Source organism: Dreissena polymorpha, chromosome 5, assembly GCF_020536995.1.
Source record: "Dreissena polymorpha isolate Duluth1 chromosome 5, UMN_Dpol_1.0, whole genome shotgun sequence".
NCBI classification, from domain to species: domain Eukaryota; kingdom Metazoa; phylum Mollusca; class Bivalvia; order Myida; family Dreissenidae; genus Dreissena; species Dreissena polymorpha.
The window spans coordinates 3,552,593-3,568,060 of record NC_068359.1 but is presented as its reverse complement, the minus strand read 5'-3'; the positions used below and the strand labels follow the sequence as shown (position 1 = coordinate 3,568,060).

The 15,468-nt window shown below is 34.4% G+C and overlaps 1 protein-coding gene across 7 annotated transcripts in view; it reads left to right on the top strand.

Annotated features, from left to right (window-relative positions):
* LOC127832262 (FYVE, RhoGEF and PH domain-containing protein 4-like) overlaps window positions 1–15,468 on the top strand; it is a 102,962-nt gene that overhangs the window by 73,386 nt on the left and 14,108 nt on the right. For all 7 annotated transcript variants that reach the window (XM_052357629.1, XM_052357630.1, XM_052357632.1 and 4 more), the window contains 10 exons: window positions 1,799–1,897; window positions 3,321–3,469; window positions 4,717–4,873; window positions 6,696–6,783; window positions 7,134–7,184; window positions 8,279–8,337; window positions 9,717–9,869; window positions 13,434–13,600; window positions 14,041–14,074; window positions 15,362–15,448. In XM_052357629.1, the coding sequence (XP_052213589.1) occupies window positions 1,799–1,897; window positions 3,321–3,469; window positions 4,717–4,873; window positions 6,696–6,783; window positions 7,134–7,184; window positions 8,279–8,337; window positions 9,717–9,869; window positions 13,434–13,600; window positions 14,041–14,074; window positions 15,362–15,448 (1,044 nt within the window). The remainder of the gene's footprint in view (window positions 1–1,798; window positions 1,898–3,320; window positions 3,470–4,716; window positions 4,874–6,695; window positions 6,784–7,133; window positions 7,185–8,278; window positions 8,338–9,716; window positions 9,870–13,433; window positions 13,601–14,040; window positions 14,075–15,361; window positions 15,449–15,468) is intronic.

The window sequence follows — 15,468 nt, the reverse complement described above, 5'->3', positions numbered from 1 at the left end:
ATGTTCAAGTGAACTGTTTTCTTGTTGCTTGTTATTAAGCAATCAATTTAATGTTGTATTAGAATAAAGAAGCCCTATGGCAGATATTTAGCATATAGGAAGTGAATACTTAAGACAAAGCTTAAGATAATTGGATTTACCAAACTGAAATAGGATTTAAAGATAGTCTTAATCCTACTTGCAACCCATTTCAACAACTTCCTGATTTTAGGCATGGATATAATGCAGACTTGAAAATCTCATTTCCCACTTCATATACAAATGATATTGCATAGAAAATATTATCGGCAAAATACTTTATTAAAGTAACATTAATACTCAAAATCAACAAATATTTCGCAAAAATATTTCATAAAATAAAGTTAACCCATAAAAAATCAGTGTTCTTTATAGCCGGCAATAGCCAAAATTTCAACGCTAGATGTGATGTGGCAAAAGACAAAAAAATTATTTTGTGTCTTATTAAATCTATGTTTTCAGACCACATGTAGCTTTAAAATTTTGGCTATTGCTATATTTAAGAACAATGATTTGTTATGTGTTAACGCTATTTTTTTTAAATATTGTATGAAATATTGGTTGATTTTGAGGATTTATAAGCTCTAAGTAATACTTACCCTAGGTATTTTGGCTTGGCAGTTTAATATTTAAAATTTTAAACAGGCCAACTTGGGTCAATTGCGTTGAGAATTATACTTGTGAAACTTTCACATGTAAGTCACTGGTATGAGCATTTTACTTCTTAAATTTCTACATGTAAGTCATATTTGTGTGAGCATTATACTTGTGAAAATACACATTGGTATAAGCAGTATACTTGTGAATTACCCACGCAAAAGATACATTTGTGAGGCTTATACTAGTGAACCTTTTACACATGTGTCATTGGTGTAAGCATTGAATTCAAATAATCACACAATCACACAAATAAATCCATTTAGTGGGCTTTATACTTATGAAATGTTCACACCTTAGTCACTGGCATTGAAATCACATGTAAATGGCAGCTAATCTGACCTGCTGATACATTATAAGTAACTCAGTTTGATGAAGCCCCGCATGTATCAGTGATTACATGATAAGTAACTTTGCAAAATCTCACTCTTTCATTTACTAAAAGCATGTTGAAACCACACGCATTTGTCAAATGTAGAAGAAACATTTTTTCAGGCAAAGATATGATGAATGCTTATACATAACATGCATGTAGGGATCAGTATTGACTGAAATAATTTTATATTGTAGATCTATTTATTACTTGTACTTCTATTTTTAGTTTTATGCATAATTTCTTGCATGTGTTTGGATGCAAGTTAAAATAAATAAAAATGTTCTGCCATTAATCTAATAAACTTTTTATTCATACCAACTTGAGGTGGGTTGGAATATTTAACTTCTTTATCTACGTTGCAAATAATTATAGATTATCTCTGAAATTTATAACAAAAAGTTGTGTTTAATGTACATTTTAAGTGCTGTTTATATTATAGTTTTTACAATTTATTTTATAATATTTAAAGCTTTAATGAATATTCAACTGTGTACATTATCATGAAACTTTGCATTTAAAAATGTTAAAACAGCTTTTATGCTTTTTTGTTATTCAAATGAAGTTATAACATTTTATTTTTTATCATAATGTTATAGGCACATATTGCAGCCTTTACATGTGAAGTAAAGAAATGTGCTTTCTTAAAGTTGTGTTGGGCTGTTCTGACCACACTTATCTGAATTACAAGGAATTAGTGAAATCAATGTTGGGCTTTTGTGTATAATGGTTTTCTTCACATGTCTCCAGGAAGAGGATGAGAAACCAAAGGACAAAGTACACCAAATTGCGTACGAACTTCTGACAACAGAGCGCGCTTATGTGGCCAGACTACGGCTGCTGGAAGAGGTAGGTTACACAACACTATGATCTAATGGGTAATCACATACATTCTGCAGAAGCACTTAAAATGCATTAAAGCTCTTATGCTGTGTTTAAATTTACTTATTTTCAGATGTCAATTACCTCTTAAATTTTATAATTCCTGTACTTTATACAAAAAGACAGATTTATTGAACAAAAATGTATGTTAACTTCCAACCGTGAAACTATAAAAAAAATACATTGAACAAAATACACTGCAGCTGCCGAGTCTTTGTTATGGTATTTTATTGTTTTATTTTAGTCACATGTACAGGATAATTAACAATCATGACATGAAGCAACGAGTTGGTTAAAAAAAGTTTGGTTTTCATTAAGACCAGTAACGGTAAATCAATATCCTTCATGGCGGTAAATCAATATTCTTCATCCCACTTGAATTAATGTGTTGATGTGAGCTCGGTTGGTTCAAGTTTTGAAGAAGTTTTATGTTTTAAAAAATGAAATTAAATCTAGGAAACCACTTGTTAGCTGCAGGTCACTGTATTATAAGTCAGATCTGATAAATATGCTGAAAAAAATGTATGACTAATTTTCAAAACAAAAAGAGTTTCTAGATTGTAGGATTTGCTTTCTCCCAATTAAGTCACTGTCTGCTGTTGAAGTTGCTAAATTCAAGAAAACCTGGTCATAGTTCATGGCTCTCTGTATCCAGCTTCTGTTTTTGGTTTAAAATAACCATAAAACATACTGAAGAAAGGGTATACAATTTAAAGGTTAAAATTTTGAATTTTTTGTTTCGTCTTGTCAATTTAAATTTTTATTAGGAGTATTTTTCATTGTCATGTAAAGATGGAAATGGCAAGCACCAGAAGCAATGTAACTTGTTGTAATAAAAGACTGTAATGTTGGACAGAAACAAAGGCATAATATCTAATAAATCAGACAGTGCAGCTTATCTTGCCAAGAGGGCACTGATGATTATCTGTCAATATTGAGCAATGAATCCCAGTTGCCCAGTAATGTGCTTATCTCCGACCATCTCCCAGCCTTAATTGGGGCTGCCTGACATACTTTGGTCTCACCTTGATGAAACACTCAAAGAATCAAACAGAAGCAGTTTGTGGACCTCTGGACTGTGAATTTGAGGATCAAAGCCTGAGAGCTTTGACTCCTGAGTGATGTGGGGAAGGTTGGCAACAAATCCACACAAAGAAGAATCAAAGCCTGAACATGATGGCTTTCCAGCTTAAAAGTGAAATGTACAAGCATTAATATAATCCACTGATTCACATTTGTCAAACTATACTCATTACTGATTCTATGTTAACCTGTTATATATTTCACTAGTCCTGAGCTATTTAGTAAGACAGCTGAATAACGAATAACATGTCTGTCCATTTTATATGGAAAATGTACTACCTAACAAAAAAACACTTATTTTATGCAGGTGTTCCATACAAGAATAAAAGAGGAGAACACCAAGTCAAGCTTTATGCCTTCTGAAGTGGTGGTGCAGATGTTCTCGGCCATCAAGCCCATCTATGACTTTCACATGCAATTCCTCCTCCCTGACTTGGAAGACAGAATGAAAAACTGGTGAGAAATGTTGTCTAAAGTTTCAGGGCTTTTCACCTCTGGAAACATGCCTATTAATTGCATTGGTGTGGTGGGGAAAAAAGCACTGTTAGAATTTGGGGTTTGGAATTTTCATAGCTGTGGAGATGAGGAATTTTTCTCTGACAAGCATTGCAAATATGGGTTTTTGAACCATGTAAATATTGGTTATGTATAATGTGATAATGGGTCATAGAACAATGTGATAATGGGTCAAATAACATTTGAGGAAGTATCATAGAACATTGTGAATATAGACATAGGACATTGTAAATATGGGTCATAGAACAATGTGATAATGGGTCGAAGAACAATGTGAATGTGGATCATAGAACAATGTGATAATGGGTCAAAGAACAATGTGAATGTGGGTCATAGAACAATGTGATAATGGGTCAAAGAACAATGTGAATGTGGGTCATAGAACAATGTGATAATGGGTCAAAGAACAATGTGAATGTGGATCATAGAACAATGTGAATGTGGGTCATAAAACAATGTGAATGTGGGTCATAGAACAATGTGAATGTGGGTCATAGAACAATGTGAATATGGGTCATAGAACATTGTGAACATGGGTCATAGAACAATGTGAATGTGGGTCATAAATCATTGTGAATAAAGGTCATAGAACAATATGAATATGGGTCATAGAACAATGTGAATATGGGTCATAGAACAACGTGATAATGGGTCATAGAACAATGTGAATATGGATCATAGAACAATTTGATAATGGGTCATAGAACAATGTGAATAAGGGTCATAAAACATTGTGAATAAGGGTCATAGAATATCTTGAATGCAGTAATTGAACTACCATCTTATACGCTCAATGTCTGGTACCCTTTCTTACTCCGGATCTTTTCTTATCATAAAGCAAGTAAATAATGAAATAATTATACTAGGAAGTGTGTAAATAATCATGTCTCAAGGACACTTTGAAAGCCAATAATTAATTGTTGGGTCACATTGTATATAAACAGGAATGTGATGGGCTTGATGAAGATTATCTCTTAATGCAGTAAAATCAAATGATGGGCTTGATGAAGATTATCTCTTAATGCAGTAAAATCATTGACCCTCAGCGTTTTTGCTTGTTATTTTATTTTGACCATTGCGATTTAGATGGCCTTGAATGATGTTTTGTAAAATTTACATTGTGTTCATTATATTATGTTATGTTAAAAGTATGTATCAACATCACCCTTTTGTTTTGCAACATTTAGGTCAACCCAGCAGAAAATCAGTGACATAATGGCGAAACTGGCCCCTTTCTTACTGCTGTATACTGAATATGTAAAGAACTACGACAACACTATGTTATTGATAAACAAATGGACCTCACAATCTCTGAAATTTGCAGGCATTCTCCATGAAATTCAGGTAAAAAAATATTTTCCTAATGCAAACAAATGTACTCAATTAAAAAACAGTAATCTGCAATAATAAAGAGACTAGTTTGTTTATTTCTATTTTGTGAATGTTGTCACCTGAGGATTATACTGGTAAGCTTTTATGAGACATGGCTTTATTGAAGTAGCAGATTTGACCTTGTTTCACTTATGTGCCAGTTTGTGCATGTGTACTTAAGTACAGTGACGTAAACATTTAAACAGTATACATTACGTTTAAGCTTTTCCAGTCTTATTCAAAAGCATAAAATCCTAGCCTTCGCTATACATTAATGATGTGACTGTACAGTTTTGCCCTTGTTATAGTCTGATAGGGCTATAAAATTGAGCTTACTAGAGCTTATCAATAGAAACAATTGGCTCACAGTTTTTAAGTATGAAATTATGAAAAATAGGACCTAGAGGAGGATATAGATTGATAAGTGATTGATCTCGATATGAATTGCATCATGTAATTTTATCCAATTATAATGCGGTTGAATATTAAGTGCATACAAATTTAAATTTGGTACAACTGTCAAGAGCATGGTGATGTTGAAGTGGATTGAAGGGACTTAGCTAAAGCAGTCATGAAGGATACACTGCATGTTTTAATATATAAAGCCAGTTGTGAAAATCATATTATAGAAATTGTAAGTTAAAAAGGGGGCATAACTGTAGCAATGTTTAGTAAAATAATAACACATGAACAACTACATAACATAATGAACAATATCTTCAAGTATGGAAATCAAAAATTGACAATTCTCCTAAAGCATTGCATTATAGATTTTTTTAAACTGATTTGTACTGTGAACCATATCTGAATATAAATTTGTCTTTTGTTTTAAGTAAAACTTTGTCAAGTTTTCGTTGCTCAGCACATGATCTCATGATTGAGAAAGGTCGACATTTATCAATAGATAGACATTTAAGATTTTGTCCATTACGTGTAAAAAATAATATAAGTGTAGTTGAAGATGAATATCATTTCTTTTTTGAATGTAATGAATACGAAACATTTAGGCAAACATTCTTCAACCTGACTGGTTAAGAAACCGATCTCATCAAATGTTTTTTGCTATCTTATGCTTAAAAGATGAACATAATATAATAAGGATTGCTAAGTTTTTGCATAAGTCGCTTGTGAGAAGAAATTTTTTTTAAAACATACATACTTGAATATATTTTTGAAATGCTCTATCTAACATTTTAATCATGCGTATCATTTCAGAAACTTTTTTCTTTTTTTTTTGCTTAAATGTTCATAATGTATGATTATATGACTATGTATCACTCTGCCTGATATATTTTGTAAATGCTGTATTTTGGGCCGGTGGCCTATATTACTTAATAAACATGTCTATGTCTATGTCAATACATGCAAGTTAGAATGAGAAAAAAAAGAGGATGGGAATAAACATTGTTTAGGCACTTTTTGACACAAAGCAATATTGTAATTAGTAAACAAGCATGGTCGGAAAATATGATACCTGTACTTGTATTTGAATATAAGACTTTAAAGCAATAATTTGCGCTTTAAATTTCTTCATGGGTCGTAGTAAGAAGTAGCATACAGTAAAGCTTTGAAAAATTACTTAAATGTCAGAGACTTTCAAATAAATTTAAGAGTCATAGCCATAAGTACTTACAATGGTCTTCAATAACATTACATTTATTGTAAAAATCTTTTCAAATGCAGACCTGCTATAATGAGAGTTATTCTCCCTTGATTAGTTGACACAGCGGTGCTGAGGTCATAAGTCATATTTGTGACAAAGCTCTAGTTATGCAGTGCCTTATGAATGTTTCAGCGTCTGCCAGAATGTGGTCAGCTGACACTTCAGCATCACATGCTTGAACCCATACAACGAGTCCCTCGGTATGAGCTCCTCTTAAAGGGTACGTGATGTTTAATATGAATGCTGTTGTTTCTTTCTATACATTTTCCAAACATTTTATAAACTGATCCCCGGGGATATTTTAAATTTTAAAATGTTAAAACTTTGATTTGTATTACTTTTTGACGAGACAGACAGTATGCATGTTTGGCTATTGTTTTTAAAAGATTTAACAAAGTTTATTCATGTAGGTATGAAAAAATATGTAGTGCTTTTTACTGGAAACAATAACAATTGTATCTGCTAACATTTCATGGAAAATCATCAACAAAAGTATACAAAGCCATAAGTACCGACACTTTAATTCTGGCATATATGAAGTATACTTCACTGCACTGTTTGCTGTTGCAGCCTACATCAAAAGCCTCACTGCAGAAGCACCAGACAGGAAAGATGCAGAAAGTAAGGAAGATGATTTGAGAAATGAGCAACACTCTGTGAAAAGGGGGTTTAATGAATATGCGTACAGTGTCGTCCAAGATTAGCCTGTGCAGTCTTCACAGGCTGATCAGGAATGGCACTTTCCACCTTAACTGGATTTTTGCTAAGAAGTGATTATCTTGAAAGGAAAAATATCATAAAAGCGGGAAGTGTCGTCCCTGATTAGCCTGTTCAGACTGCACAGGCTAATCTGGGCCAGCAATGTATGCACATTCATTAAACCTCCTTTTCACAGAGCATGGCCCAAATATTTGTTGTCCAATATTTATGGGACTTGGTTAGAACATTTGTCCCAATGGTATTGTGAGCCGAGTTTGATACTTGGTAATGTAGGAATACAAAACTAGATCACTAGGTCAATAGTGAATGAAAATCTTATGAACAGTATCAATGTCACTTGTATTACCCAATCTTTATATTGCTGAGAAGATTTGTCTCAGGGACTTTTTAGTCAAATTCTAAACTCTGTCATATGAGTCAAAAACAAGGTAGCCTTGTCAAATTGAAAAAAAAACACAACAGCACAACAGGTTGTCAACAGGCATATTCAAATTTGATCAGATTATTTGTTCAATGATAATTCTTATATTATTAAGTTCAAAAATCTTAAATGTGGGTAAAAAGTAGGTCACAAGTTCAATTTGAAGAAAAAGCTTGTAAGTAATCAATTGCCAAATGTTCATGAAACTTTGATAGGACAGTCGCACAAATGATACATGGATATTGGCCGAATTAAATAATTGGATCACTTGGGGTAAAAACATGTATACCTGGTCACCATAACAATGTTTTTCACAAATAACTAGGATCATAATCTCAGGTGTGAAGCATGGGGTCTTCAGGACTCTCTGATTAGATATTGCACAAGGTGCAGGTATGAAATATATTACATTGAATACATTACAGATAGCAAATGAAAACAGTTTATAGAAATAAGATGTGATGAAATATTATTTCACAAATATATTGTTTCCATGTTCAACGCATGATACTATTGTAACTGTTACATCCTTACATACCGGTATGCATACTGACATAATGTTGTGATATTTCAGAGGCCCTGGATCGTGTTACTCAGGCAACCAGTCATGCAAACACAGCAATAAAGAAGCTGGTGAGCTGTACCCAACATCTGTGAATTAATAACCTCACTGTTATATAGGTCCTGCGTTCAAAGCGCAATCTGGAATCAATTTCGTTTGCATTTGTCATTGATTCTATTTTTTTGTTGTCATTGATTTTTGTAATTTATTATTAATTATTAATGTTCACAGCACAAAATAAATGTCAAAATGAACATCTATGTCACAGAGCGTTACATGAAGGTGTAATTTTTTACCAACCCAAACCCAAATGATAATTGCATTATATGTTCTATAAATCACTTTATTCTTTAATAGAGATGAATTCAATCAAATCCCAATGCCAAAAAACTCACTTTTTATTGTTTTGCACATGTGGGTCGGTCCGTCCACCAGATGGTTTCCGGATGATGACTCAAGAACGCTTAGGCCTAGGATCATGAAACTTCATAGGTACATTGATCATGACTGGCAGATGACCCCTATTGATTTTCAGGTCACTAGGTCAAAGGTCAAGGTCACAGTGACTCGAAATAGTAAAATGGAGTCCGGATGATAACTCAAGATTGCTTAGGCCTAGGATCATGAAACTTCACAGGTACATGTACATTGATCATGACTGGCAAATGAACCCTATTGATTTTCAGGTCACTAGGTCAAAGGTCAAGGTCACAGTGACTCGAAACAGTAAAATGGTTTCCGTATGATAACTCAAGAATGCTTATGCCTATGATCATGAAACTTCATAGGTACGTTGATCATGACTGGCAGATGACCCCTATTGATTTTCAGGTCACTAGGTCAAAGGTCAAGGTCACAGTGACTCGAAACAGTAAAATCGTTTCCTGATTATAACTCAAGAATGCTTACGCCTAGGATCATGAAACTTTATAGGAACATTGATCATGACTGGCAGATGACCCCTATCGATTTTCAGGTCACTAGATCAAAGGTCAAGGTCACAGTGACTCAAAACATTAAAATAATTTCCGGATGATAACTCAAGAATGCTTACGCCTAGGATCATGAAACTTCATAGGTACATTGATCATGACTGGCAGATGACCCCTACTAATTTTCAGGTCACTAGGTCAAAGGTCAAGGTCACAGTGACTTGAAACAGTAAAATGGTTTCCTGATGATAACTCAAGAATAATTAGGCCTAGGATCATGAAACTGCATAGGTACATTGATCATGACTGGCAGATGACCCCTAAAGATTTTCAGGTCACTAGGTCAAAGGTCAAGGTCACAGTGACAAAAAACGTATTCACACAATGGCTGACACTACAACTGACAGCCCATATGGGGGCATGCATGTTTTACAAACAACCCTTGTCGTGACTTTCTGTTTGCATTTGTATCGGTGAAATTATTTTACAATTAAAAGAATGCCTTGTTTGCTGTGCAGGAGAAATTCCACAAGTTGCTGAACATAGTACAGAAGTTACGAGGGGAGGAAATTGATGACCTTATCCTCCCCACAAGGGAGCTAATCAAGGAAGGGACCATCACGAAAATCTCAGCAAGGGGTGGAGAAAAGCAGTCAAGATATTTGTTTTTGGTGAGTGTCTGCACAAATATTGATATATTTGGATGGTGTAGATATATTTAAGAAATAGCAAGGGCCCTATGGCATTATGGCATGTGTTTCAATAGTATTTGCCATCTTAATGAAAACATCTAAATATTTTAAGTTAAAAGATTGAAAAACATGCATAATAATACACCAATCTATAGTTTACTGTGTATTTTTCATTACTTCAGTAAAATCAGCAATGTTTTGACAAAATACTGGCTAGACTAAGCTTCCTGTAGTAATCAGTATCATGTATAAAGTTTCTCATGATATTGGCTCTTCTGATTGGTTGCTAAGGTTTGTTACTATGCGCATGTTCTTGTTCTACAAGTAGTTTCTTAAGAGAAAAACTTAACATTTGCTCATGTTTCTCTTAAAATATGTTAACATTTTTTTTCACAAATAAGTGGCTTATAAAACATTTGGTAAACCTACTAATAAACCAAAAAACAAACTAACACAATTGTGTGTAATCATAACATCGGCTTGGGGTAAACATTAACAACTTTCCAAGTTCAAACTGGAAATCATGAGAAAGAACGTTGTTATAGTCATTTATGAACAGAAATAAATTTAAATTCTAAAAATGGAAAAACATTTGACTGTCAAGCACTTAATTCTCGAGGAGTTTTCATCAAAGTCACAAACAATGAGGAGGGAGGCTTTACTATTAGGATAAGAGCTAGTGACTTTACAGGCAGTCACACATTTGACTAGTCCTTTTTAGCTCACCTGATTGCTCAGGTGAGCTTTTGTGACCGGTCTTTGTCCGTCCTCTGTCCGTCCGTCCTCATTTGTTTGTTAACACTCTAGAGGCCACATTTATTGTCTGATCTTCATGAAACTTGGTCAGAAGCTTTGTCACAATGAAATCTCGGTCGAGTTCGAAACTTGGTCGTGCCGGGTCAAAAACTAGGTAAAAAAAAAGAAAAAACTTGTTAACACTGTAGAAGTCACATTTCATGCCCAATCTTCATGTAACTGTGTCAAAATGTTTGGCTTAATAATATGTTGGTTGAGTTCAAAAGTGGTTTCGGTCCGTTGAAAAACATGGCCACCAGTGGGCGGGGCAGTTTTCCTTATTTGGCTATAGAGAAACCTTGTAAACACTCTAGAAGTCACAATTTGTGCCCAATCATCATGAAAGTTGGTCAAAACATTGGTTTTATTGATATCTCGGACGAGTTCGATAATGGTCCAGATCGGTGAAAAAACATGGCCGCCAGTGGGCGGGGCATTTTTCTCTATATGTATATAGTGAAAACATGTGAACACTCTAGAAGTCACATTTTTGGCCCAATATTCATGATATTTGGTCAGAACATTTGTTTCCTTGATATGAGAGTAGAGTTCGAAAATGGTTCTGGTCAGTTCAATAACATGGCTGCCGGGGGGTGGCAGTTTTCCTTATTTGGCTACAGAGAAACCTTGTAAACACTCTAGAAGTCACAATATTTGCCCAATCATCATGAAAAATGGTCAAAACATTAGTTTTATTGATATCTCGGACGAGTTCGAAAATGGTCCAGATTGGTGAAAAAACATGGCCGCCAGTGGGCGGGGCAATTTTCTCTATATGTATATAGTGAAAACATTGTGAACTCTCTAGAAGTCACATTTTTGGCCCAATTTTCATGAAATTTGGTCAGAACATTTGTTTCCTTGATATGAGAGTTGAGTTTGAAAATGGTTCCGGTTAGTTTAATAACATGGCTGCAAGGGGGGGGGGTTTAACCAGGTTTTCCGAAGGAAAAAACTGGTTATTAGATTGGCGAATGCGGGCGGGCTGGCTGGCGGGCGGGCGGAACAAGCTTGTCCGGGCCATAACTATGTCGTTCATTGTCAGATTTTAAAATCATTTGGCACATTTGTTCACCATCATTGGACAGTGTGTCGCGCGAAATAATTACGTCGATATCTCCAAAGTCAAGGTCACACTTTGAGTTCAAAGGTCAAAAATGGCCATAAATGAGCTTGTCCTGGCCATAACTATGTCATTCATTGTGAGATTTTAAAATCATTTGGCACATTTGTTCACCATCATGGGACGGTGTGTCGCACGAAAGAATCACGTCAATATCTCCAATGTCAAGGTCGCCACGACTAAAAATAGATTTTTAAAAAAAAAAACTTACAAAGGGGGTTAATTTTGTTTGTTCATTTCAAAAGTTCAGTTTGAGTTTTCTCCCTTTATCAGATTTTTTTTTCACAATGAAAACCTGGTTTTGTGACAATTTTGTCCCTTGTTCTCTATATGTATTTAGTGAAAACATGTGAACACTCTAGAAGTAACATTTTTGGCCAAATTTTCATGAAACTTGGTTAAAAGATTGGTTTTATATATATCACATAATAAATGCCATAATTATTGCCCTTAGATTGTCCAAATTTTTATTATATAACACTTCAACACCGTTATTTCGAAGTCGTCAGGACCGTTAAAAAAAACTTTGGATTAACGATAATTCAAAATAAACATTTGACAGAAGACTTCTTTGATTTTATAAAAATAAAACGTTGGGGAATTCGCATGGTTCGGTAACACACTTACCTAAAAAAGTAAACTAGTCAGATAGCAATAGATATCTACTTATAACAAACGGTGGAATAAAACGATTATTTTTCTTGTTTTTATTTTTTCTCTAATTACAGAACATATAAAATATAACGAATAGCACAAATTATCAGACATACATACATATGCATACATTTTCGGAAATGAATTAAAATTTCTTTGAAATAATACGCGATGTCTCTCTGAACACCGGCGTTCGCGCAGGCGACAAAGGTGTAATAATCGGCTTTTTACGCGCCAGGACAAAGGTGTGAAATTACGCTCAGTATTTTGCAGTTTTGACTTCGGATTAAAGATTGATTATTAGGTGCAAATTATAGTGTTGGGACCAACAAAATCACTTCGGTTTAACGAACTTCGGATTAACAATGAAATTTTACATTAAACAAAGAAGAACCAAAATCGGGACCCAAAAAATACTACGGTGACTTCGGATTATCGGTGTTCGAAATAACGGTGTTGAAGTGTAAACAAAATCCTTGAAAACACTCTAGAGGTCACAATTTTGTTTCAGATTTTATGAATCTTGGTCATAATATTTATTTTTGTAAGCAAAGTTTGATGTTTGGTAAGGGGGGGGGGGGGGGGGGGGGCAATTCAAAATATAGGCCACCAGGTCAAATCTTACAAAAACAAAAATACTCCATATGCCAGAGTTTTGGTTCAATAATGATGAAACTTGACCAGGATGTTTGTCTAGACAATATCAAGGTCAAGTTTGACGTTTGGTAAAGATTGAATGAAGTGGCTCCTTTCAGGTGAGCAAACTAGGGCCATCTTGGCCCTCTTGTTCCCTTATATCACCTGTTAAATTTATGCTTGGTGCACAAACTTTACCCTTGACGTAGTTTTGAAAGAAAGTTTCTGTAAAACAAGATAAAACATTCGAAATAATTTCAAATTGATTGCAAAATTATCTTTGAAAGTTATGAAATAATACTTTTTGCCCAAAAGTTTATATTGCTTTCTTTCAGTTCAATGACCTGCTGCTGGTATGTTCGGAGCAAAACATCACCAGTACGTACAAGGTGCGAGCTACTCTCAAGGTGGACGGGATGGAGATTCTACCTGGAGAAAACTTCAACATCAACAACACCTTCTGTGTGAAAGGCATAGAGAAAGCCATAGAGTTCCTAGATGAGTAAGTGCACCATTAGATTTGTATTATCTGAGTAGGTGATTTATCTTTGTATTTACTTTTATTTTTGGGCATTTCTGTATAATTTAAACCTGTCATTTAGATGTGACACAATTTTATATGAAAATTAATCTTACATAAGAATTTACAATTCTGCAGTATGTTGCCATGTATTTGTTTTTCCGAGTAATCAATACTATGTATGGACATGGGTATTGAAGGCACATGCTCGTTGTTTGGAAAAATGACGATTTTCTAAGTAAATGTCAAAGATTAAATAAAGAATGTATGCATTATGTTTAAACAAGCGAAATAATACTTGCAAAGCATGAAAACAATTACCCTAGGATTAAACCATATATCAAGGGAATTGCACCCATCCATAAACAAGCTTTATTTGGCAAGGATATCAATTGAACAAATGTGCTTTTTTCTGATTTCAGGTCTAATAATGGAAATGGATCGGACTGGTTAGCTGTAAGTGGCTCCTGTTTGCTTGTGTTTTCTTTCTTTTTTTGTCCCCTACCGGTGAAAACGGAGGGCACTTATGGTTTGCAATCTGTGTGTCAGTCAGTCAGTCAGTCAATCAGTCAGTCAGTCAGTCAGTCAGTCAGTCAGTCAGTCAGTCAGTCAGTCAGTCAGTCAGTCAGTCAGTCAGTCAGTCAGTCAGTCAGTCAGTCAGTCAGTCAGTCTGTCACACTTTTCTAGATCCTGCGATAACTTTAAAAGTTCTTAATATTTTTTCATGAAACTTGAAACATGGACAGATGGCAATATGCAGATTATGCACGTCATTTCATTTTGTTCCTACGTCAAAAATTTTGGTTGCTATGGCAACAAATATATATATAAAAATAAAAAAAAATCTGACAATGGTAGAGTTTCACAGGTAGGGGACCATATTGCTTGACAATAGTTTTGTTTTTTCTTTTTTTTCTTTTTGCTTGTATTTACTTTGAGAAATGTATCAATGTGTTCATAATGAAATTACCACATTGTATCCGGATTGTAAAAGTTATTGTGTTCTTCTTTGTGATGGGAAATGCTCATGTGATAAGAGTCTTAAAAAAATAATGATCCAGAAAGCGAACCTTTAATTGACTTCAATATTTACCACAATATCAGAAACATTTGATTAGTCCCCTACCGGTTTCACCGGAGGGGACTTATGGTTTGCGCTTTGTCTGTCAGTCAGTCAGTCAGTCAGTCTGTCAGTCAGTCTGTCTGTCACACTTTTTTGGATTGGATCCTGCGATAACTTTAAAAGTTCTTAATATTTGTTCATGAAACTTAGAACATGGATAGATGTCAATATGGACATTATGCACGTCATTTATTTCGTTTCTATGTCAAAAATTCTGGTTGCTATGGCAACACATAGACTAGAAATACTGCTGAAATGGTGGTTTTCTGGATCCTGCGATAACTTTTAAAGTTCTTAATATTTTTTCATGAAACTTGAAACATGGATAGATGGCAATATGGACATTATGCACATCATTTCATTTTGTTCCTACGTCAAAAATTCTGGTTGCTATGGCAACAAATAAAAATAAAAAATATTCTGAAAATGGTGGGATTTCTGACAATGATAGAGCCGGTAGGGGAGTTATATTGCTTGACAATAGTCTTGTTTGTTCAATGTTTTTTTCAAGGATAGTTTAGTTCAGCTAAAATATTTGTATCAATTTGGGGCAATCAATCTTATATACAAAATAAATGGTCAACCTTCGATTCCTCTAGTGTGTTATGATATTTTTGCAGGTTTTCCAACAAGTCACCACAGACTTTCATCAGAAAATGAAGCTAGGCCGGTTAGTGAGCTGGGAGAGTGAAACTGCACCTGAAAAGGTATTTTATTGTTTTGTAAA